The sequence below is a fragment of the Gossypium arboreum genome, chromosome 3 (assembly GCF_025698485.1).
Source record: "Gossypium arboreum isolate Shixiya-1 chromosome 3, ASM2569848v2, whole genome shotgun sequence".
In the NCBI taxonomy this organism is placed as follows: domain Eukaryota; kingdom Viridiplantae; phylum Streptophyta; class Magnoliopsida; order Malvales; family Malvaceae; genus Gossypium; species Gossypium arboreum.
In genome coordinates this window covers 136,044,172-136,069,485 of record NC_069072.1, presented here as the reverse complement: position 1 = coordinate 136,069,485, position 25,314 = coordinate 136,044,172, and the positions used below count along the sequence as shown (strand labels likewise).

Sequence of the window (25,314 nt, the reverse complement as noted above, 5' to 3'; positions counted from 1 at the left end):
CCAAAAATTGGTTGAACCAGACCCTGTGTATGAAACTGGATCAACAGTCCAACCGGTGGCTAGACCGAATTGGTTGGACCGTCACTAGCAAGAATCAAATTGGTAGCAGCCGAACCGGCCAGGCCCATTCAGGCAAAATGGTGATGGTTCGGGGTGCCGGGGAGACGTGGGATAAATAAAGGCACCGCCGAGCACAAGGGCAATCTGGCGGTCGGCGATCGGCAAATGGTAAGCAGTGGTGGTTCTTTGGTGGTAGAGCAGTGGAAAAATTAGACTCCTAATGGGACTCTACTAGACAACTTGATTTCAAATTAATTTTTCCAAAGATAATATTATTTTAATGAATTTAATATTAAATTTAATTTAATATTTATCTAGATATTAATATGATATTTAATTTAGTATTTATCTAGATAATATTTTATTAACTTAATATTAATGTGATTAATTCTAGTCCTAATTAAACTCTTTTAAACTCTCCATATATAAAGAGAGTTTGGGTCGTTATAATCACAAACTTGAATTCAAAAAAAGTAGAGAGAAAATTATTTGAAAAAATTATTTTAAAAAATTTCTAAAGATATTCTTGTTATTTACAACTTGACTCTAAAAATTTAGAGAAATTACAAAATTGTCCCACTAGTAATTTTGTGAAAATTTTTCTAATTCGAACCGAGCCCACACTCGACAGACTTAAGCTTGAGGATAATAGAGAAAACTACTCGGCCGAAGTGTACATCTTAGACGAATCATAAATATACAATTTTGATTAAGTGTTTATTACTTTAGATAACATAATTAAGTTCTTGTTTTGGAAAAAAAAATTAAAACTCTAATTTTCCCTTAAACCTATTCTCCGCTGCGTTTTTTGAACATGATTTTCCAACTTTTTGGTGTTGATTTAAGCCCATCAAAATTTGATCTTCAGTCATTTCGAAGATTTGAAATGTTGAACAAATCTTCCCTCTATCTTGATGCTTTGAAGTGTTAGGCGAATCTTGCCACCATCTTGAAGCTTTGAAGTGTTGAGCGAATCTTCCACCATCTTGATATGCTACTAAGGGTTGACTAGACTTCCCACCTTATTGATGCTACAAAGAGTTGAGCAAATTTCTTCATCATCTAGATGCATTAAATTTGGGGTGAATCTTCCTTGGTTGCCAAAAACGATGAGTGAGTTATCTTTCACCATCTAAGTGCCTTAAAATCTAGATGGATCATCTTTGGTGTGCATTGGTCATCTTTCACCTTCTTAGTGCATCTAATTCTTGGGTGGACTTTCCTTATAACATGTTGTACCTCTTGTCATGCTGAAGTTGCAAAGTTCGAGATTGTTCTTCATAGGTGTCACAAGTTCTATCTATGGCCATGTTGATGTTACAAAGTTTGGAATATGCCCTCCTCTTGTTGGATAAAATCCAGTTTTAAAACGATTTTCTGTCACAACGAAAAATTAAAATTTTTGAAAATTGAGTCAGTTCGTGATATTTATAGCAATAGAATTTTCTCGAAAAGTACTTATGCTTTATGCGAGACAGATCCTAGACGTTCTTGGCTTTCAACCGAACAACCTTCTCTGTTATTCTAGTACCACAAATCGCTTTAGGTGTAGGGCTCAAACAATCACGAATCAAACATAAAACCAGAAACAATTTTCTTTACTTTCAGTAGGAAAGTAAATATTTCTTTTAATAGAAATTGGTTGAATTTTTATACCTAAAAAATATAATTTATACTTAGAAATAAATTCTTACTATTTTCAGACAGAATAACAAAATTGAAAACTTCTTTTATTTTAGTCCTACCAGTGTCATCTATTTATGGGGAAAGATAGAAGAATCTTGGTTGAATTTTTAGAATACAAATAATATTTGTCTGAGAGAAAAACTAGTCCCTTAGTTCTACTAGGAGAGAGGGGTGGCACACCTCAATATTTAATTTGGGTATGCCACCCCATCATACATATTATGAGGAATTTTGGATCTCTCCTGTATTGAGTTAAATTATATGTGTTTCTTAAACTTTTAACCCAACACTTTATAATTTAATCCAACTCAATACATGTTTTCTATTTTCAAAATAAATACTTTTTATTAAATTAATTTAAATAATTTTCTCAACTTAATTCTAGTTCATTAAAGTCATGACAACTTTACCATAAATAATCTATGAGAAATATATTTAATTTTCATATTCAATGGATTCATTATGATCAATTAATTTAAATCCATTTTCAAACTTCAATTATTTGAAAATAATAATTCAAAAACTTAAATTAATTCTCAAGTAATTTCCATACTAAGTGAGAAATCACATGCATTTTCGAATGTAACACATTCCTCTAACTTTATCATTTCTATCCATTTCTGTTTATTTGATTCTAAATTCAATTCATTTCTGGTTTCAACGAGCTAATAGAGGGACTGATTGAGCATATATAATTAGGGCTTCAAATGATTTATAAAGTTCCAGCTTTTCCCCTATTAATTATGAACTTATTTAGGCATGAAGTCATTTCATTATAGTATTGTGACTGAGTTCTCCCTAATTACATACTACTACTAAAGCTACTTGATCAATACTCATCCAATGACCTTGTCATACGTGTGTTACCCTCGTAAGATATCCTTAATCTCTTTGGGATAAACTCGTTCTCCAAATATAATCCTATTTAATCTCATTGTAATCATTACATTTTCCTTCATGAAAATTTAATTACTATCAAATAGTAATTAAGTCATTCATCATAAAGACAAATGACTAGTGACCACGTTTACTTTTCATCTATCATGTAATGCCAATGATAGGATATCATTTACCTATTTGTTGGGCTTTAAATTTCACTGTTGTGAATTATACTAAATAAGTCGTATATCCAGCACATCAGCTTTCAATTCTTTATCTATTTGAATCCAGGCTTTTACTTACATCAAAATATATGAGTCACACATACATAGTTCATCATCCATTCAAGATTAAGGTTTGCCACACTATGAACATCACAAGTGGATAAATCTATAAACAAATTTAAGATCTATTCTACTTGGGTTTTGTTCGATGTACTGTCAGCTCAGTTAGTCACATTTATGTCTCTATCTTCTAGGAGTCATTCACTCCAATGCTCAAGACAAAGCATCTCCCCAATTGGACTTGATAAATGACATATTAATCTTTCAATTGGTTTGCTCATTTCTGATCAAACAAATGACATGTTTATATTCATCTACTAATACAAGTTATTTTTTCGTATTACGATCCAACCACGTAATATAACTTAGTATTAGTTAAACGTTAGACCAACAATGAGTCCAGTGGCGGAGCCAAGGGGGGCTGGCAAGGGCCTTGACCCCCCTAAAATGGAATATTTTTATTTAGGCCCTTTATAATTTATTAAATTTTAACTTAGTAGTGGTAAAATTATACTTTGGCCCCCAAAAATAATAAAAATTCGATTGAATCCTTTAAAATTATAAAATAAAAACTATTAAAATGGTGAAATTATAATTTTCACTATTGTAAAAGTATACAATTTAATTCCACCAAAAAAAAAAATTCTAGCTCCACCACTGAATGAGTCAATATTTGCTTTCATTTTACTTTGCATGCAAAAACAATTGATGATAATATAGAAAAGGTATTAATATGATTTATGAATATTTTTATTAAACTATTTTATTTAAAAAAATATAAGTATACAAACGAATATAATACAATTAGGGCTTCAGATCCAACACTTATTACCAAGTAGAAGTTGCAAAAGTTACTCCCCCATGTTGATGTTACAAAATTTGGAACGAGTCCTCTTTCCATGTTAATATTGCAAAGTTTGGAATGGATCGTCCCTCACCATGTTGAAGTCTCTGGCCATGTTAAGGTTGCAAAGTTCAAAATGAGTCCTCCTCTTGCCATGTTGAAGTTGCAAAAGATCTTCTTACCATTCAGAACAGATCCACCTTGGTCATCACAAATGTGGTTCACCTTACCACGCCAATCTTGAAAAAATCAAACCAATCTCTATCCCGCCATGTTGATGTTGAAAAAATCAAAACAAATTGGCCTTACCACGTCAGTGTTAACAAAATGGGAATTAATCTCTACGTCACCACAATATCATATGCCTCAGCCATTGCCAAAACCTTGACGAATGATATAGCACATCTTTGTGTCACTCCCAATATTTTCCGATGTCTCCAAAAATCTTGAAATCAACTCTTTCTCTCGTCCTAACGGTGCACCTTCGACTTTAATGGTTGATGAAGCTATTTTTCGTGGTCTTTAAAATACATGGTTGGTGGGCACCTCATTTTTTGCTTTCTGATGGCTTCGAAATCTTCAACGGATTTAGACTGTCATAGTCGATGCCTCTTTACCAACCGCAAATCTGCAACATAACTATGAAAAAAAACAAGATGCAAATCTCTTTCATGAATAGAAAAAATGCGAAAAAAATGAGGAGAGTCGAATTGCGTGGCGTGGTACCAAATTTTCCCCATAGAGTTGACAAGTTGGCATCAGCAGACCAACTAGCGGTAAGAGGGGTATAACACAAAGGTGGCCGTTGGATTTGGTGCTAACTCTAATCTCCATTTTCGCAAAATAGAGTTGTAGAGGAGTTAGGCCAGTTTGATTTAATACAAAGAAAGTCGACTGTTTGTTGAATTGTATTTGCTTTGCTGTTAATAATAGAGATATCTTCTCATTAGCCGCATTTAATTGTGAACAACCCTCAACCCAACGGAAATTTTGAATTAATTATTTATTTCCTGTTTAAATTATAATGTAAATACTAATTAAAACATTAATGATAGTACAGTGTATTTGTTGAATATGGAAATTACAATATAAATACAAATGAAATATCTGGATTCAGTGGTAAGAGAAGAAAACAAGAGTGGCTTGATGGAGCTTGTAATTCTTGTCCCATGTTGTTTCTTCCTCGTAGCTTTAACAAAGTTCCTTTATCATTACCTGTGGGTACCTCTTCGTATACAGCATATGATGAATTCACAGGGCATCAAAGGACCTCCTTACAGATTCATCCATGGCAACAATAAAGAAGTTACCAAAATGAGAAAGGAAGCATTAAGCAAAGCTGTGGGCTTGACAGATGATTTATTTCCCAGATTACAACCACATATTTATTCCTGGATCAATACATATGGTGAAGTGGATGCTTGTTTTTTCACTATGATTTATTGTAACTTCTGCTTATCTAGCTTTAAGAAAAAGATGGACACTTTTTGTTTTGTGTTGTGTGATTAGGGAAGAATTTTGTTTATTGGAATGGCGTTCGAGCTGAAGTGGTGATTTCAGAACCTGAATTGATCAAAGAGGTTATGAAAAATAGTGAGAAAATTTTTCAGAGAAGGAAGCTTACAGATGTTGGTGGGAAGCTCCTGGGAAATGGCTTGTGTTCATTGAGGGAGAAAAATGGGCAAAGCATCGAAAGCTGGCCAATCATGCTTTCATGGGGAAAGCCTAAAGGTAAATCCTCCAAATCTATAAATTAGTTGTAATTAATTTATAAGAATTATACATAAATGGCATGTAAAGTTTATTATTTAATATGAAAAATTTCTTTTTTTATCACCCAACTATGAAAAATTATAAAATAGAATCCAACTATTAGACTTTTTCATTTTTGGTCATCAATAGTTAAATTACTAGTAGGAAGAAAACTTGATTGCTTTTAAAATTAGTATAATAACAACTTTAGCCATCAATATTTATACATGTGTAATTCAGTCCTTTTTGTAGTTTTTATTTTCTTTGTGACATTAAGAGTTAATTTTAAAATAATAAAAAATGTGAAATTTATTATCTTGAATTTTTAGTATTTTTATTTTGATATATTTTCAATCAAATTTAACTAATAAATTTATTTTCTAGCTTTGTGAAAGGTTCACAAAGAAAAACAAAATTACAAAAAGATTAAATTACATAATATGTAAATATTAAAGGTTTTAAAATTTTTAAAATCAAGATTAAATTAACACAATGTAAAAATATTGAAGGTTAAAATTACTATTCTACTAAATTTAAAAGTTGTCACCCTATATTTCCGTTAATCATTTAATGGTGACTAAAAATATTTTTCAGTAATTAAATAATTATTTTATAACTTTTATTTGTGAAAACGAAAATTACCCATATTTAAAAAAAAATTGAATAGCAATCCCACGTGATAACAAAGAAAGTACCCAAAATATGTGTAGATTATGGTCCATGAAAATAAAAATTGTCAAAGAGCCCAAGACCGTACAAATTGAGAAATAAATAAATAAAGAAAAATAAATCTAATTATCTCTTTTACTATGCCGTACCTGTCAACCTGTCACCATAAATGCAAAAGCTAAAGCACCATTTCAATTCATTGCTGAGAGAAGAAGAAACATGAGTGCCTTGACGAAGCTTGCAATTCTTTTTCCATGTTGTTTCATCCTCATAGCTTTAGTAAAGCTCCTTTATGATTACTTATGGAGGCCTCTCCGTCTACAGCGTATGATGAGTTCACAGGGAATCAAAGGACCTCCTTACACCTTCATCCATGGCAACAACAAAGAAGCTACCAAAATGACAATGGAAGCCTTAAGCAAACCTATGGGCGCCTTGAGACATGATATATTTCCCAGAGTGCAGCCACATGTTTACTCATGTGTCAACAGATATGGTAAGATCTATGCATGTTTTGCACTATGGTTTGGATCTTCTAGTTCTAAGAAAAAATGGACCCTTTTTTGTTTATTGCTTGATTAGGGAGGATTTATCTTGCTTGGGACGGTAATCGACCTGAACTGGTGATTACGGAAGCTGAACTTGTCAACGAGGTTCTGAAACATAGTGCGACAACTTTTCCAAAAAGGAAGCCTACTTTTTTTCTCACTGGCCTATTTGGGAATGGGCTTGTGACAGCTCTAGGTGAAAAATGGCTGAAGCAACGGAAGTTGGCGAATTATGCTTTTCATGGGGAAAGCTTAAAGGTAAAACACTCCAAACATGTGAAATTAGTTTTCTAAATCTTTCTTATATATGTTGGAGGATTGATTGTGCAGAACATGACACCAGCTGTAATTGCTAGTGTTGAAACAATGCTAGAAAAGTGGAAAAGCTATGTAGGCAAAGAGATGGAAGTATATCATGAATTTAGATTATTGACCTCGGAAGTGATATCCAGAACAGCTTTCGGTAGCAGTTACTTGGAAGGGGAGAAGATTTTTGACATGTTGAGCAAGTTGTCAATAATTAGGAGCAGAAATCTCTTCGAAACTCGAATTCCTCTGATCAAGTATGTCCCCTCTAAAAGCTTAATTGATCCCTCAGTTTTTGTCAATACATAGCTGACCTTGGTTTGCTTTTACAGCAAGTTATGGAAATCTGCTGATATGCTAAAGTCTGAAGAACTTTCAAAAGGAATACAAGATTGTGTAATGAAGATTGTTAAGAAAAGAGAAGACAAAGTTGAGAACAGAGAAGCCGATAGCTTCGGCAATGATTTTCTGGGATTACTTGTAAAAGCCTATCATGATCCAGACAAAAATAACAGGCTTTCGATGGAAGACTTGGTGGATGAGTGCAAAACGTTCTACTTTGCTGGACAAGATACTGTTAATTCCTTACTTGCATGGATGGTCTTCCTTATAGCAATTCATGGAGATTGGCAAGAGAAAGCAAGAAGAGAAGTGATTGAGATATTTGGCAACCAAATTCCAGATTCTGAAGGCATTTCTAAACTCAAAATTGTAAGTAAACTGTCAAACGCTGGTGTATATTAATATGCCTCTAGTACATTAAATTCTTTAATGTAATCTGATTCATTCTTATTCTGCAAACAGATGACCATGATTATTTACGAAACTCTAAGATTATATGGTCCATCAATTGCCATGATGAGAAGAGCTGAAAGAGAAGTTCAGTTAGGGAAGCTAGTCTTGCCTGCTAATCTAGATCTTCTAGTTGTACATTCTGCATCTCACCATGACCCTCAACTATGGGGAGATGAGGTACATCTTTTTAAACCAGAGAGATTCGCAGAAGGGATTGCCAAAGCTACCAATTACAATGCAGGTGCATTTTGTCCCTTTGGATTGGGACCTCGGAATTGTGTTGGTATGAACTTTGCAATCATCGAAACGAAGATTGCACTCTCCATGATTCTACAACGCTACACCATTTCTCTTTCCCCTGCCTATGTCCACTCACCAATTCCTTATATCACCATTCAACCACAACATGGAATTCAAGTAATACTGGAGTCACTGCATAACGATGCGTAATGTAACATAGCTGCTAAGAATTCAGGGTTTAAATAAGTTTAGCTGCTATGAATTTGGGGTTTAAATAAGTTTATTCATGTATTCACCTTCAACTTGTTTAAGTCAAAATTTAGTGGAAAATAATTATTATTCTATAAAATTTATATGTCAACTAGTAATTATATAATACGATCAACATAAGCTCATTTCAGCCAGGAACCTGCCGAGCTAATAAGTCATAAAAATTTTGCTTAACAAGTACATTTTTTTGCAGAAAACTTATTAGTGAAGTTAACGTTTAAATCAAAACCTTCAAATCGATGGTACCATTCACCCTTTTAAATGCTTCCTAATCCTCCTAAAGAAGCACTTTGCTTATGTCTTTTCTTTGACATTACCTGAAATCATACAGCTAGAGCAATAAATTAATGGTGCTCATCTCAACATCTTCAATATCTTATGTTTATTTTAAGGAACTATAATAAATATCCTATAGAGTTGATCATGTAGAGAGTAAAAGAGCACCTTAGAAGATGGAGGGGGCAACGGTGCCTGTGGTAGAGCCTTCCCCGACTCGGTTAATTGTTGTCTATCTCGAAGCTGAGTTGCAATATCTTCCATTATTTGCAACTCAACTTGTTCCCTTCCCTTCTGGCCTGCAGGGAAGTTGAGCCTCTCTCTTCCCAGTTGTACAATCTTTAGCCTTTCTCTGAGCCACCCAACTTCATTGTCAATCTTTAACCTTTCATAATCAAAAGCCGACTTCGATTTTCTATGCAAATATTTTGGTTGTGAAGGATGAATTGGTGGTAATCCTTCCGATCTCTCTAAACTGTTTCCTTTCCTGCCAGGCTCAATTTCTACCCAACCGGGGGTTTGATTATCACATGCTTTAGGTGAGTTTGAGGAAACACCGATCAACTTCTTCTCGATTATTTTTTCACCCTCTTTGTTCTTCACATTTGATGCGTTGTTAATGACATGAACATCGAGTACATGGAAATCAGAACCAGAATCTGATCTATGTAAACCTTTTCCGAGTTTCTCCAATTTTTCGTTGATGTATGGGAAAATCATCTTAGCCTCAGTTGTCTTCAGTGCCGAATGTTGGTTTGGATTGGTTTCGTTGCATTGCTTCTTATCTTCTACCATGGTATTAATCTCATCGTCACTTCTAAACATATGTGCATCATTATTTTCAATACTCGAACTCAAAAAGCTGGCAGCTTTATTGAGTTCGGTGACCGCTATCCCTTCCACAAAATCGGTGTTAACTTTCGTCTTGTCCTTCTCTCTAAACAATTCATTGACCTGCTGAACTTGCAGTAGCTCCCACTCACTTGACATCTCTTGTTCCTCCGTGGCTGCAGTATCATACATATCAGCATCCAGCTGCTCTTTCCCGTATAATATTTGCTTGTAAGATTCAGTTTCCTTCTCCAAGAAATACTTTTCCTTTTCTCTCCTTAATAAGATCTCTTTGAGAATGTTCATTTCTTCAGCATCATATGTGAATTTCGCCTCGATCATCCTCCGGTATTGCTTAGCTTCCATCTCAATGGCTGCCTTCTCTTCTTGCAAACGTAGTATCATCGCCATAGCCTCATCAGCAGCAGTGGCAGCGGCGCTTCTCTCTTTCTCGAGCTCAATGTAAAGAGCAGCACAAGCAGCGTGCTCTGCATCGAGAGCTTGTCCCAAGACTCTGCCGCCATCAAAATCTTGAGCCGATGCCGAGCGCTTGATAACCATTGCTATTTCCTTTTCGTCCACCGATTTATTCTCAGCAAAAGAGTCATAATCCATTTGTGAACCCTGAAAATTTTGTTTAGGCCCTCCAATATCTTTTGCAGTTTCCTTACCATCTAAAAAGTACAGAACTATGAACACATTAGATGTGACATTAACATAATAAAAAAACCAAAGGAAGGTTTCGTAAAAGATCATCACCTTCGGAATGAACCAGAGTCTTACTCTCTTCGGTAACATCTTTGCCAAGTTTAACAAAAGTAGCAGAAGAATTGAAACCAGTTGGTGTCGTAATGGAAACCAATGGATCATTTGGAGAAGATGAAACTTTTCCACCAAGAAAACTATCAATTCTCTTGCGTCGCCTAAGACCAACTTTAGGCCTCCCTTTCCACTTATGAATTTGCCCAAAGTTTCCATTTTTCACACCAACAAAAGTATTCTTCTTCCCATTACATGAACTAGAAGAAGCTTCCCCCTCCATTTCTACTTTCCCATCCTGCCAATAATCCGAATTCAATTGGCTATCGCGTTGCTCATCATCATCGTCATCTTCTCCATCATCATAAAAGTTGTTCCAGATAGCATCAAAAGGGAGTCTTTTCATAATAGAATATTGAACGGGTGAGATTTTAAGACATGGATCATGAACTAACATGGCTTGGAAACGATTTTTCTTTTCCAAGTACCCAAACAATCCATTACAAGGACAAGGCAAAGACAGTCCAAATAAACCCAGAAATCTTGAAGCCAAATAGGCCAGAGTTGATCCACAAAGATATAAATAAGCTATGAATAGATCAAGGAACGCACCCACAATACCAGTGAATGTCCATGAATCCATCACATTGCACGCCATTGAAAAAGTACCAAGTTTTAGTATTTGGAACAGATAGTTAAAATCCGGGTAACTCACCCCATGTTGGTTTTGATTAACTCAAGTCATTTGAGACTAAAAAACACATCAAAAATTTGGTCCTTGAATCAACATAAAGCTTGAGGAAGAATAGGAGAGAAAGCGGGCTTCTTTTCTGAAAGTTTCTATTTTTATTTTGACCAATTGAATTGGATGGCATTTATGGTCGAATTATAATTGAATCGATTCAGTTCGAATTTTAAGGTAACCCCATATTCAAATGGATCAGCTCTTAGCATATATATATATATATATATATATAGGCCACTGATAATACAGTTGAAAAAAAAAACTACATTTTAGATTAACTAGAAAGAAGAGTAAAACAAAAAGGAAAAATAATAAGAGAAGGTACCATTTCTAAGATGGAAATGTCTTACAACTCAACTAATATTAGGCATTACCCACTCTATTTCTTGCCTTATGCCACCCAAGGGAAAAGAGTCACCGATACCAAATGGGGGCCTTGGCCTTTTCATTGTAACAGCCTGTGACCCGACACCCGTTTGTGACAAAGGGCTTCTGCTTGAAGTCAAGAAGCTTTCGATGGAGCAGTCACCAATTCGGGTTGGCATATTGGAAGCAGTTTTGTTCTCTAGAGCTGCAGTGAATTCAGACAAGGAAGGCAATTTTATGTTATCGAGAGGGATCATCCCTTGACAATCGTTAGAAACCTTGATAGCCAATTCGGAAAGTTCTTCTCTGGCTGCTTCTAGACCAGTAGAAGCAGCAGCCTCATCATTCAGTGCTGTACAAGCTTTCTCGAGTATTGACTGTAGGTATTTGCCTTGTGCTTCAATCCGGAGTTGAAGACGACGTTGTACCTGCTAAGTGAAACCGTTAGTGTGCAGAAAAAAACATGTGTAACTACAAGGGTGACAAACATCATTATGAGGTGACCAGAATTCTGACCAACCTCCAACTGTTCATGTAGTTTTCGTTGAACTTCCATCTGCACTCGAAGAGCTTCAGTAACCTGGTAACCACTGTTCGGAAGATGGAATCTAGTATTCATATGAAATTCAAGAAAGCTAACGAGATCATCAAGCAAGAGCAAAAAGAACATACTCATTCACGTCTTGCGCAATCATTCTCGAAGATGCTGTTGTAGATGAGCCAGTGTCCTGTCTTTCTGCAATTGAGGAAGCTGAAACACCAAGAAATATATCTTTGTCAGTCAACTAAGAATATGTTTAACAATTATCTGCCATCTATCAGTTCACATGAAATAATTCTCTGGACCTCCAACGAGAATCAATATACCACGTAAACATGGCAGAAACGAGAAAGTCATATAAAACCAAGTTCAAAAACAATTTCGGAAATTTTATGAAACCCTGAAGAGCACATAACTAAAAAAGTTCTAGTACAAAATTTGGAAGCAAAATTTGATGATTTATCAAACCCATGCCTATAAGTACCCCCGAAAGGAAAAAAGTTAATGTCTTCCTATGTGCAGTTTCTTCACTTTGTACTAAACCGGGCGCATATGATAGAAACATTTTGTCAACAGTCTCTTCTTGACAGAGTTGAAATAGTCAAATTGTCATAGTACTTGCTCATGACTCATTGAGCCAATCAAAGGTACAACACTAAAATATGGTAGAAGGAAGAAGTTACCATATTCATTAATGAATAAATTAATTAATAGTTTAAAGAGAATGAGTCTCCTACCATCCTTAGAGTTATCAGTTGATTCCTTGGCAGATTGTTTCCCTAGTCGGTATTTCTGCAAAAACAGAGGCAACGGTTTTTCAATTAGCTTAGCCGGTAAAGCCATCTCCTCCCAACAAAAACACATGCAGATATAAATGGGTGCACATAAAAGTTCAAACCAAGCAGAGGCAGGAAAGCACTAATATAAAAAGGGAACAACTTCATGTCGTGACCATTGATGAGGGTAACAACGAACCTGAAGATGTGATTTCAAGTGATAGAGGGTAAGGCCTTTTACTCCCATTGTTCTCATAATAGTCTTAGGGGTTGCTTCTGCAATGCATTTCAAGACAAACGAACTACGTTAGGTCAAGATTCATAACTTTATAACAACAAAATGCCAGTTCATACAAGACATGACAGAAGGGGGCATGAAGGTCGAGTCTTAAAATGCCATTGTTAATCAACTAGGTTGGTTCACATAGTATCACTCCAAGTTACAAACAGAGAAGCATGTATGATGTTTTTACAATTGTTTTTTACAATGCTATAATCCTATGGCATAATTTTAAAGGAAGAAAATACTAATACCAAGATTATTCTTGCAGACCAAGACAAAGAACCACAGTTTGCTCAAGTTTGTCTTCCAACAGGAAAGTATGGAGACCGAAATTATTGAACTTAATGGCTCCAAAACTATGTTTTGTCCTATTGGTCGTATTGTATGGCTAGATAAGTACCCCCAGAAACATAACGTGGGCACAAGAACCTACGTGTTTATGCAAATATATGTGGTTCATACAAGTAAAAGAAGAAAATCCATGGCAATAAAATATTAACAAGAGGCCAAAAAATAATAGAATTGGCAGATATATGATAGAAAGAACAAGACAATGGCAATGAGATAAAGAAAGTTCCAAGATGTCATGATCCATTTTCCAACGATATTAAATGGTGTGCCAATAGAAAACATGACTGTTAAATCATTACCAAACATTACAAAGAAAAAAACAATTGTGGCTTGTAATAAAAATCAAAGATGACATGAACAACATGGTAACAACACATCTTTTTCAACAATCAACAGGAGGATCAAAATGAAACTAAATTTAAAGACAATATAGAAACTAGAATTACCAAAATACAAATTAATAACATGTATCAACTTTAAAACCCAAGTGTTCGAAAGGCCAGTTCTCAAAAGCCAAAAATAATGCTATCAATGTCTCAAAGAACATAATGACTAAATCTCAAAGAAATAGGTTTTTTAAAGAAAAAAAAAGTAACCCATATTTCAAGAGAGAAGAGATACTTAAAGTACCCAAAATCCAGAAAGTTGATTTTTTTATTTTTTATTTTATTTTTTAAAAAGGAACTTTGATTACCACTAATATAACACATTATCATGACCAATCAAACAAATAAAAATAAGCAAAAAATCACATTTTTATAGCAAAAAGTAAAAGGAAAAGATAACCCAGAAACAAAAACTTACTGTCAGGGCCGCCGAGTTGAGTAACAGCATCGACAAAACGTTCATGGAGCTCAGCCGTCCATCGGAGTCGAGGCTTGGGGTCGGTTGTTAGGACCAAACAAGCATCACCGGGCAAGTTGGTTCCATCAAGCGACCCTTGATAATCCCCCACACATCCATCTAACGATAACGACCGCATACCCGAGTACATTTCTTCTGAAACTTCCTTTTTTTTTCCCGAGAAAGTGATGGAAAATGCAGAGGAAAATCGATGAAAACAATATGAGCTGAGGCCTTTACCGCGGTGACCCAAAACTGGTCAGAGAAGGAAGAAGATAGGAAGAGATGGAGAGAGAAAGAGAGACAGAAATTTAATAGGGAAGTGAGTGAAAATTGAGGCATGCAGAGATTAGGACAGCGATGTGTTGTTGTGTCTTTGTCGTTGTCTTTGTCTTTGTCTTTGTCTTTCACTTTCTGACTCTCTCTCTCTCTCTCTCTCTTCCATTTTCTTATTTATACTAAATAAATACATTTTTAAATTCATCTAAAATTTAAAATAAAAAATTCGTTGTTGTTATTTTATTCATTCCATGTGTGCATAAATAATAAGGCTGAATTATTAACAAGTCTATGGTGAGAAAATTCATATCTTTTAATTATTAAAAGTTAAAACAAATTTATTGATAAATTTTAAATTTTATGTAATTTTATATATTAAATATTAATTTAATTTAAATTTTATATATTATTAATATAACCTTATTTTATGTGAACATATTATATACATAATGTGAATCCACTAAAAATAATTATACACTTAAAAACGAAATATAAAATTCGTAATACAGGGAATAGGGTTAATCCCACGTGGATTAGTTGGGATTGGTTTCACCTCTTGTCATTCTACATAAAATAAATAAAGGGGATTAAAGTAATACAAAATTAAATAAATAAAAATCAAAGAACATTAAAACAGTAAATAAAAACTGAATTTGAAATTAGATAAAATAAACTCAATTGATGAATATTCTAGCCTCGAGGAAGATGTCTCAGAACTGATCATGAACTATATTCTAGCTCACTGGTAAGTTAGTTATAGTGATTGAATACATCCCAACCACTAACTATTCCTTAATTGTAAATTAACCGTGGCAACCGCTCAACGATTAACCTTTATCGAATGAATGACTCCGAAAAATGCTTCCACGATTTAATCCATTAGTAACTTTACGAACTAGAAGAACCCTATTTTAATTAATGATTTCAATCGCATGGATCATATAAACTAGATCATTTAATCTCAAAAGGTCACTCAATTGTACTCTCAATTAAACCGTGTCAACTTATTTCTTAATAAAGTAATTCAATGTCGAATTAATTGTACCACCTATGTATCATTTTCAATCATGTACAAAGAAAAGAATTATTATTGAAACAACGCTAAAAATAATATAATGGGATAATCTAATTTATCTCTTGAACCGAAAAAAGTACTAAAATGAAAAAAAAAGTTAAATACGACTCAAATACCAAAATAATTTAGATGAAATTAAAGAAAAGAATTAAAATTGAATGAAGTTAACAAAATAAAATAAAATAAATTTGATTTCTTTTCCCAAACCAAAAGCAAAAGCAAGGACGTGAATTGTTCCCCAATTTTCAGTTTTTTAAGCTGAAATTAATACCTAGATTTTACTTCTACTCAATTTCTTAAAAGATATATTTTATTTAAAAGAAATTTAATTTTAATTAAACTTCTAATAAATATATTCATAAATAATATTTATATAAAATAATAAAATCTTAAAATTTTAAAAATGTCAAATTATTATTCCTATGTGATTTCATATTTTAATTTGTTGTTGACATTAGACAATAAATATCAAAATTATTAGCATTAAAAATTTATCAAAATAAAATATATAAATATGTTAATTTGACACCATATCAATTTTCAAATCATTATATTTATTGAATTGATGTAATTTTTTAATGTGTATGATTAAATCGAATTAAAATTTTATTTATAAATTTAAAGCACAATCGAAATTTTATATGTATAAATCAAAATTTATATATCGAATTACACATTAAATCCATATTTATATATAAGTTTGAACATAAATTTAGTCATTATCAGATATGGAAGAATTTAAAAATAGAAAAGTGTATTTGAAAGAAGAAGTGGGACCAAGTATTTGAGTTGGTCCAATTTTTCAATTTTCTCTTAAAAGTTTACCTTATTTGGCCAAATTGAAATATTTAGGTTGTAAGATTCTATAAAAATGTGAACCATGTTGTCTATAAGTAGACGATGAGATGATATGTTTATTTGGCTAGTTCTCTTTGAATAAAGTAGGTAAGTTTTACTCAAGCTTTCCGTATAATAGTATGGTATATTGTACTATTAAGAGGAAGATTCAAGTTTGAACATTGAGGATGATATGCAAGGACAATGGCCAAAGATAAAATATAAATTATTAGAGGGTCAAAATACAATTTTATCTTTATACTAACATATAATTTTATAAAACTTTAAAGCGTCAAATGAAAAACCTACCATCTTAGAAACCAAGATCACTACCACGTTATTAAAAGAAATAACCACAATTCTCTATAACACTAAAAAAAGTAAATAAGTTATAACAATAGAAAAAAGAGTAAATAAGTTAATTTTTATATCCTCTCTATAAATATTTCTATGATTCAATATGTAATTAATTTTGTATTAATTTAGTTGATTAAATTTTAACTCAATTAGCACCGCCTTTTTAACAAAAGAACATGAATTTGAATGCGCTTAAGTGGACATTGTCCTTCAACTTATGGATGGAAAGTGGAGGTTACGAGTAGTTTAGTAATTATGTAATAACATATTAACTCCAATCATTTCAAATAGATTTTCTTGCATTTGTTGATTCTACTCTTGTGGTCGGTTTGATTAGTCTGTTAGGTTATCTTCACATCATCAATTCTGTCGCCTATTGGAGTAAGACTGGCTCCAGAGGCGATTGCCAGCCCCCGGCCTCCTCTAAAATAAAAAATTGTCATTTAGGTCTTCTAATTTTTTTAAAAATTTTAAATTAGTAAAGGTAAAATTGCACTTTGCCCCCCCTAAAATTATAAAAATTCGATTTAATCCTTTAAAATTTATAAAGATATAGATTATAAAAAATTAAAATTTCGTTCGGCCCCTCCTAAAAAATTGTTCTGGCTTTGCCCTTGACTAGGTCGTCTCTTCTTGCTAGATAGGGGGTTTTATTGTTGAGGTTCCCTTTTAACCCATAATTCTTCAATTATTTTCTCATTTCTTTTATTTCTTTTGTTGATCTCTTGCTTATGTTTTCTACTACTCTTGATCGAACTTTTGTTGTGTAAAGAGTTGTTCTTCTAACAGACTCATTATTTTTCCTACATTTTTATGAATTGTTATGAGCTTGAATAATAATTTCGAGAGGTCTATTCGCCCTAACAAACACTAATATTATTGTTGGTTTGAGGCTGGTTTTACACTACTCATGTTTATGTCTAAGTTTGTTGTTTCTGGTCTTAGTCTCTTTCTTCTACAATACCAAGGACACCAGTGGTTGAATGAGCCATGTCATCTACACTTACCACACTAATTGTAGATATCAAGAACTTGGGTGAATGAGACGGTGGTGATGAAAAAAAGGTTAGTTCACCCTTAGGGGGCAAAGAGCCATTAGGTGAAGGCAATAATGAACAAGGTAAAAGAGGAGAGGATGATGACTTAAAGGTTTAATGAGAGAATTGAGTGAAAACTGAATGAGGTTCGTTGTATTTATCCCTTCTCAAAGGTGAGAAGGGGTATATACATATGTATACTTAATGAGGCACGTGATGATTCCTAACTATAGTCTCTTCAAGAGCTTTAGCTAAGGGGCAATATGACATCATAGAGTATGCGGGTGACAAGTGATGCTCATTCCATCAATATAAATTACTCATTCAAAAGTAGTGGTTCATGTGTTCTCTAGGTACTGGTTGAATAGTACTATTAATGGAGGTACAAGTGATGCTTGTTCCATCAATATAAATTGCCTACTCAAAAATAGCGGTTCACGTGTTCTCTAGGTATGGGTTGAATAGTACTATTAGTGGAGGTATGTTGATGGAACTGATGGCATTTGATGGAGGTAATCTGGTAGCAAATATACTATGTATAACAAAGCTAGTAGATGAGTTATGTAATTCAATTTTGATTATTCAGAAATAAAGATTTCTTTAGTTTTCTCTCTTAATGAAAAAAAAAAAACTTGTTATACATAAATATCTTGATCACAACATTGGTCATACCAAAGACCTCTTTATACACACTTTTTTTTTTTTTGAAAAGCTTATATACACTTCTTAGTATTAGGGCATAGGGGGTTTTCTTCCACTCTTCCATTCTTCAGCCACCACAAACATCCTTTAGCTTCTTCTTCCACCATGGGAGCTCGTCATTACTTCTCCCTTTCACCTTAATCATTAATGCTCTCCGCCCTTCATGAGTGAACCATTTCAAGCCTAACCACCTTTTCCTTCTTGTAATCCTCCCTTGTTGAAATTTTGCATCAACAAATCTTTATTTTATTTTCTATTTCTTTTAACTAAGTTATGTCCTTGTTAAATTCCTTTGAAATAATTTTCACATTTTTCTTTCTATTTGTGTTGCATCATTGGAGAAAGCACATCATTCATGTGATGAATAGAGTATGCGTTTGTTGATAATTAGGTCAAATAATGGACTTGAGTTAGCTGCATGGTTTACTATTTGCAATTATATATATATAGGTAAACTACACTCAAGATCACTAAACTATTAGTAAGTTTATGTTTTGGTCATTTAACTTCAAAAGATTACAAAATGATCATTGAATTATTCTAAAGTTTTTATTTAAGTTATTGGATTGTTAAAATTGTTATTGTATGACATTCTCTATTTGCAATGTTTGTACCAATTGAAAACTTCTCTTCCCTCTCTCTTCTACAGTTTAGGTTTTTTTTTTATTCTTAAAATAGCTTTAAATATTACAAATTTATGAATCAAAATCTAAATAACTTTTTTTTTTAAATTTTCGGCATTGACTGTTAATTACTTAGATATATTGTATATTCTTCCACTTATCGATGAGTACTAATCTACCGTACCGATTGTTAAATAGTCTCTTAAAATTTATTAGTGAAATTTTAAAAAATCTTAACAACCTAATAACTTAAATAAAAATTTTAAATAGTCAAATCATCATTAATTTACCCATATAATATATCTATATATAGATATTATATGTTATTTGCAAGAAGGCAGGCAAAGGAGGGAGTGGAGTAGATGAGGTAGGAAGCTGACAATGGACATACGGACAAAAAGTCTACCAGTTTTCTCATAATAGTATAATAATACTGGACTGCTCACTTGCTCAGCTCTATGGGATTTTTCTAATATGATAATTAAATATAATATAAAATTTTAAAAATAATATAAATATGATGGATGACCATAAAAATATCTTAATATTTTCTAATATGAATTAAAATATATCAATTTTAGAACTCTATGTGATGGTGCAGTAGTAAAAGGTGTTCATTACTTGAGTTGTGGCTTGAGTTTAAATTATGCTAATCGTATTTATTATTATAATTTAAAAATATATATCAATTTTATATAAATATTTTGAAAAAAAATAATATGAATTATCATGTGTTGTGTACTATCTGTCTTTTAACTCTTTAGTGATTATATAGTTTTCTTTTATACTTCAAATGCAAATAAGATTTATGAAAATAATTTGTGTGAAATAGGTTTAGTATTTTAGATATTATAAAATTGGAATTTTTTTGTAATTTATAATAATTAAAAATAATATCATAATTATGAAAAGAACAAAAAAAGAAAGTGATTGCATGTCATGCACAGCAAATAACTTGGTGAAGCAGAAATGACATCACAACAAAATTTGACTCACTTTAATGTCACAGCTTTTCGCATTTATTGCTTGGAAATGTTAACAAAGTTGCCAACTTGCTTGCCCCCACCATTTTCTGTTTTCATGCTCTATTTTACTAACAATCCCGATCAAACTAATTTTTTGGTATTCGACAGTTATATTGGATCCAATTAAATTTTTATATTATGTTTTGCTCGTTTATTTGGTTTTTCATTTTTTTATTAAAAGTTATGATGAAGGTAGTTATCGCTGGCAGCAATTAGGGGTGGATCCGGGGGTGTAAAGACGATCGCTTCCCTTGAAATTTTTAGATTTTTAAATTTTATATATAAATTATAATATATTTTAAATTTAGTGTTCATATTGTATAATATTCATCCCTTAAGTTATAAAGTTATACTTTATATTAGCAATGTATTTTTTAGTTTTTTAATTATATAACTTTAATAATAATAATAATAATAACAATCAAATATTAATATATGATGGGTCTTGAAAGACTAAATTTAAAGGCCTAACATGGATTTTAAAGTCAAATTCTATAAGTAATTGATTTGATCCATACCCAGACATATTAAGTTAGTGAATTTCTTGTATTTTAATTTATATGTCTTGCTGAGGAATTATCTTCCTTTAATAAAGTGCAAACACTGTCGAGAGAAAAAGAAAGGAGTTTGATGCCAAGACTGAGAGCATAGAGTAAAAAAATATAAATTATCTTCCTCTCGACTCTTTACGCAAAAGACCTTTTAATAAGTATTTTTGCATAAATTATGCTCTTTATTAATTTAGCTTATTCTTTTTTCCTAATATGTTGTTGTTTAATATATTATTACAATCTTCAGGTTTTTTGATTAAATTATGGTCAACAAAAAAATCGTTTTTTTTTTAAGAAAAGGGTGTCAAAAAGCAATAATAATCAATCGGTTCCTCAACCTTTTGTTATTAGTTCGATCTTATGAAAAATCAAATGTGCAATTTAGGATGCTTAGTATCGATGAATAGGACTAAGGCCATGCTTTTTTAAATTTAATTATTGGAATTATAATGAATTTTATGAAATTTTTGTTATAGTATTAGTTATTCTTTTTTGGATATTGGAAAGAAATATTTAATTTTATATAATGTGATTTTTTTTTTCTTTTAACTTTTTTACAGTTAAACCATTCATGCTTTTTAAAAAATATTGAATTGATTAGTTTGATAAAAAAAAAGTATCCGAGAAGAATTAATACTTTTTTACATTAAAAAAAAGGTCGTTCGAATTTAGAAGTTTTGCCCTCCTTAGAGTAAAATCCTGGATCTGTCCCTGGTAACAATGATTAATTCCCTTGCTGCAAGTGCTTTTCAAATAAATAAACAGTTGATTATGAAATGTGCTATATTCTTATGAGCAGCGATCAAATCTCCAATCACATAGTTAAGGGATGAGGTGAGCAACTATCACACCTTATGATTATTTTAAAAAAAATTAATTTCATTTCTAATAATTAAAATTGAATGGGATGTAATTCAATATTTTTTATATAAAATCAAATTTTAAAATTTTAAAAGAGAGTAAAAATTGGTGATATTTATGCCAAAATCCTAATTTCTAGTTGAAATCGAATTACTAAATTTGGTAAATATGTATTTTGTTGTATTATGATGGTATTTAAAAGGGTAAACTACTAAAATAATCACTTTTGTTTCCTTCAGGTTACATTTTAGTTATTTATGTTTGAAATATTATGTTTTAGTCACTTACGTTAACATGTTGTAAAAATATTATTCACTGATCCGTTAATTACTGTTAACAGTGTAACAGTAAGCTAACGTGGCATGTTCAATCATTATTTCAAACAAAAAATTTAGGTTAAATTATACAATTGGTCCCGATATTTTTTTCATTTTGAGCAATTTATTTTTTTTCTTTTATGTTCCTTTAACTTCCCCCTCCTTTTTTTTTCTTTCTTTTTTCATTCTCTTATGCTTCTCCCTTTATTTTCCTCCTTTCTCCATCTCTTTTAACGTAAAAGAAGAAATTTAAGTTGCTCAAAATGAAAAAATATAGGGACCAATTGTACAATTTAACCTAAAATTTTTATTTAAAATGATGATTTAACGTGCCACATTAGCTTACTATTACCCCATTAATAACAATTAACGCTCAGTGACTAAATTGTTACAACACGATAACGTAAGTGACTAAAACGTAATATTTCAAACATAAGTGACTAAAATATCACCTAAGGAAAACAAAAATGACTATTTTGATAATCTTCCCTATTTGAAATGTTGTATATTTATATAAATTTCATACATTACTAATTTGAATTATATAAATCATTTTATGTCATGTTTTATTTTTTTAGTATCCTATAACCCTATCATATTATTAAGCATAACCATTATGGATTATGGGGTTTAATCATTTCTTGAAAACTTACTCTGTTTTTTATGTCGAACTTTGGGGTATTTTGGATGGTCTTATCCTTCTAAAAGAACAGAGATTGGAGAGAATTATGATTCATACAGATAATTTCGAGGTGGCCCAAGCACTAAGAACAGACACTCCAACTATTTCAACTTTCGCTCTGGTGAGGAGAATCCAAAAGCTACTACAACATAAAAAACATTGGGTGATTAAACACATCTCAAAGGAGGCTAATTGTATTGCCGACAAGATTACTAAATCGGTCTCTACTGATAAGGTGGAAGTTAACATGTTAGAAAACAAATTGTGCTTTTGATATTGTAGGACAAATTTAAGACGTTTTAGTATTTGTTTTACCAAAAAAATATTTATAATTTTTACAAAACATTAATTATTTTTAAAATGATTAGTATATCATAATAATGCATATTTGAGGCATGATTAAAGTATGCTTGCAAAAGGAAAGCCACCTTGTTGGATACACATTATTAAACTTTTTTTTTAAATATAAAAGGTAAGGTTAGGAACATCTTACCCCACACACACACACACAGAGAGACATATATATATTGGTATTATCTTATTAAAATATAGCCATAAAAAAAAAAACATGAAAAATAGCCTATTTGAACACACTTATCTAGATTTATGCCTGGTTGAGACTCGGTTCTCCTATAACTACCAACCTCCTAATAATTTTTACTTCACTTATAAACATCAATTATTCTTTTCATATGAAAATTAAAATTCTATATTTATGTATTCTAAATCATTTATAATAAAAAATTTGTAAAGCTAAATTAACACGTTCATGATTTGACCTTCGACAGATTAATTTAAAAATTAACTAAATTTTCTATAATAAAATATAATTTCATCGTTTTAATAATTTAAATCTTTGTAATTTTTAAAAATTAAATAAAATTTAATTATTAATCTTAAATGAAAAAATTAAATAAAAATTTAATTATTAATCTTAAATGAAAATTTTTCTATTTTAGATAGCTACATCCCTACTCCCACCCTTAATATATATATATATATATTCCATTAAAAGTACAATTGTTTCGTTAAAAGTGTTGAAAAAGAATATCGTTAGTACACAATAAATGTTTATTGCTTTGTTGATAGTATTGTACTAAAATGTGTACCAACACATATTACCACAAACTTACAACAAAAGTTACAAATATCTATCAATTGTGGGGATTAAAATGAAATCTTGAATTTGCACATGAATACATAGGGCATACAATGATTCTCTTCAACCACTTAATATGAAAACTTTAATATTGTCTGTAATAACGGAGTTAGGATATTAATCTCGAAGGAATAAGGTAAAATTAGACGTGCTATGTAAAATTATTAGTCAACCTGAAAAAAAAAAAAGAAAAAAGAAGCAAAATGATCGTAAACATCCATTTCCATTCTGATTTTCATGACATTCTCATTTCAATTTTATTTCATATTCATATCATAAATCGCATAATATAAGATTTTTACTTTTAATCAAATATACTCATGCCGTGCTTGTTCAACCATTTGACATCGTAGTATTCAAATTCAATTTAAAATCAAGAATTCACTAATTTTATAATTGAAATCATAATTTTCAATTCAAACATATTATTTTAAATATTAATTAAATAATTCAAAATTCACAAAAATAAAATTAATATAGCTAGATATAGTAAATCAACTACTAATGATAAACTTGTATATACATGGTTTATCAATGGTTTATCAAGTTGACAACTTAAGTTTCTTGATCTGAAATTCACATAACTTTTGACTCGAAAAAAACTACTTTTTATTCCGTTTTCACCCGAATGCTCATTATTTCATAAGCTATCATTTGATATAATTTTAAACAAAATGACCAAGTTTTTCTTCCTCACATTCACTTTGACCGAAACTTACTATAATATTATCTAGCTATTTTTGTTTCATTTTTACAATTCTAACAAGTTAGAAACCATCTCCTAATCATTTTCCATCAAAAAACATATATATTTCACTTAATTTTATAAGCTTCCATCAATATATGTAAAACAAGCTTCAAAGATTCAAAATCTATGAAAAGTTTGAAGAAAAACATATACTTAAAATTTGGAGGAAAAATGATGAAGAATTTTTCTTTTCTTTTCTTGCTAAGCACCAATAGAAGGAAAAAGATGATAAAAATCTCTTCATCTTTTCATTTTCTTTTTCTTTTATATATTATCATATATTACTTATAAAATATTATTATTTCAAGTGAAATATTAAATAAATATTAAATTATTATTATTTAACAAAAATATCATTCAAAAGTTATCATGAGTAATTTAACTTCTTCAAGAAGATTTTCTCTTTATTTTTATCAAGAATAAATCTTTTAATATTATTTTAATACTAGAAAAATATTGGAAGGACCTATTTATATTTTTAGGAGTGTTATAATATATATACAAAGGGAAATTGCAAAAATCTTAAACCTTGAGGAGATCTAGTTATATTTTTAAGAGAGTCATAATATATTTACAAATGACTAAATTGAAAAAATTTTAAACTATACCCCTGGCTGGCCTGTACGTGGCTCCGCCACTGACTGTCTGTCACATGCTCAAGCATTGTAAGACAGGCCGAGCTACTTAAAGAGCGAGTAAATGATGTTTCTCGGTTTCCATGTAAAACTTCTGCTCTATCATCGTAACTATTTTGGTGTTATGCTACACGCCCATGTTACGCTGTCTCATCATTTTTCTTGAACTACCCATGTTATACTACTTTCCTTGCCCAATATGGAAGCCAATCTTCCCAGCATGTCATGCCATGCATCTACAACTATCCTTTTGGCACACATGCCTCACCCTGGAACCATCGCTTCTTCTTCCTCCTCCTCCTTTGATTTGTAACTTAGTTCA

At 31.5% G+C, this 25,314-nt stretch overlaps 4 protein-coding genes and 1 long non-coding RNA gene across 6 annotated transcripts; 2 read left to right on the top strand and 3 right to left on the bottom strand.

The window, feature by feature from the left end:
• Positions 1-4,741: 4,741 nt before the first annotated feature.
• On the bottom strand, positions 4,742-5,473 carry LOC128290689 (uncharacterized). Its single transcript, XR_008280477.1, has 2 exons — positions 5,378-5,473; positions 4,742-5,026 (listed from the first exon to the last, which is right to left on the bottom strand). It is a non-coding gene; the product is annotated as an uncharacterized LOC128290689 (long non-coding RNA).
• LOC108475303 (cytochrome P450 CYP749A22-like) lies at positions 4,852-5,577 on the top strand. Its single transcript, XM_017777270.2, has 2 exons — positions 4,852-5,161; positions 5,263-5,577. Exons 1-2 carry the CDS (start codon positions 4,852-4,854, stop codon positions 5,508-5,510), a joined length of 558 nt encoding a protein of 185 aa, XP_017632759.1. The 3' UTR covers positions 5,511-5,577.
• Positions 5,578-6,298: 721 nt separating this feature from the next.
• Positions 6,299-8,412, top strand: LOC108476002 (cytochrome P450 CYP749A22-like). Its single transcript, XM_017778038.2, has 5 exons — positions 6,299-6,670; positions 6,757-6,980; positions 7,053-7,285; positions 7,361-7,739; positions 7,833-8,412. The coding sequence occupies exons 1-5, from the start codon at positions 6,394-6,396 to the stop codon at positions 8,271-8,273; spliced, it is 1,554 nt and encodes a 517-aa protein (XP_017633527.1). The 5' UTR covers positions 6,299-6,393; the 3' UTR covers positions 8,274-8,412.
• A 210-nt stretch (positions 8,413-8,622) lies between these two features.
• On the bottom strand, positions 8,623-11,045 carry LOC108476001 (uncharacterized). The gene has a single exon (XM_053026344.1). The coding sequence runs from the start codon at positions 10,416-10,418 to the stop codon at positions 8,721-8,723; it is 1,698 nt and encodes a 565-aa protein (XP_052882304.1). The 5' UTR covers positions 10,419-11,045; the 3' UTR covers positions 8,623-8,720.
• A 148-nt stretch (positions 11,046-11,193) lies between these two features.
• On the bottom strand, positions 11,194-14,536 carry LOC108476004 (protein PHR1-LIKE 3-like). 2 transcript variants are annotated; one of them, XM_053026030.1, is made up of 6 exons: positions 14,066-14,536; positions 12,827-12,903; positions 12,589-12,643; positions 11,983-12,061; positions 11,831-11,900; positions 11,194-11,741 (listed from the first exon to the last, which is right to left on the bottom strand). In XM_053026030.1, the coding sequence occupies exons 1-6, from the start codon at positions 14,253-14,255 to the stop codon at positions 11,298-11,300; spliced, it is 915 nt and encodes a 304-aa protein (XP_052881990.1). In that variant the 5' UTR covers positions 14,256-14,536; the 3' UTR covers positions 11,194-11,297. The 2 variants fall into 2 exon arrangements, with proteins under 2 accessions (XP_052881990.1, XP_017633529.1); XM_017778040.2 differs by having other exon boundaries at positions 11,194-11,738.
• Between the last annotated feature and the right edge of the window lie 10,778 nt (positions 14,537-25,314).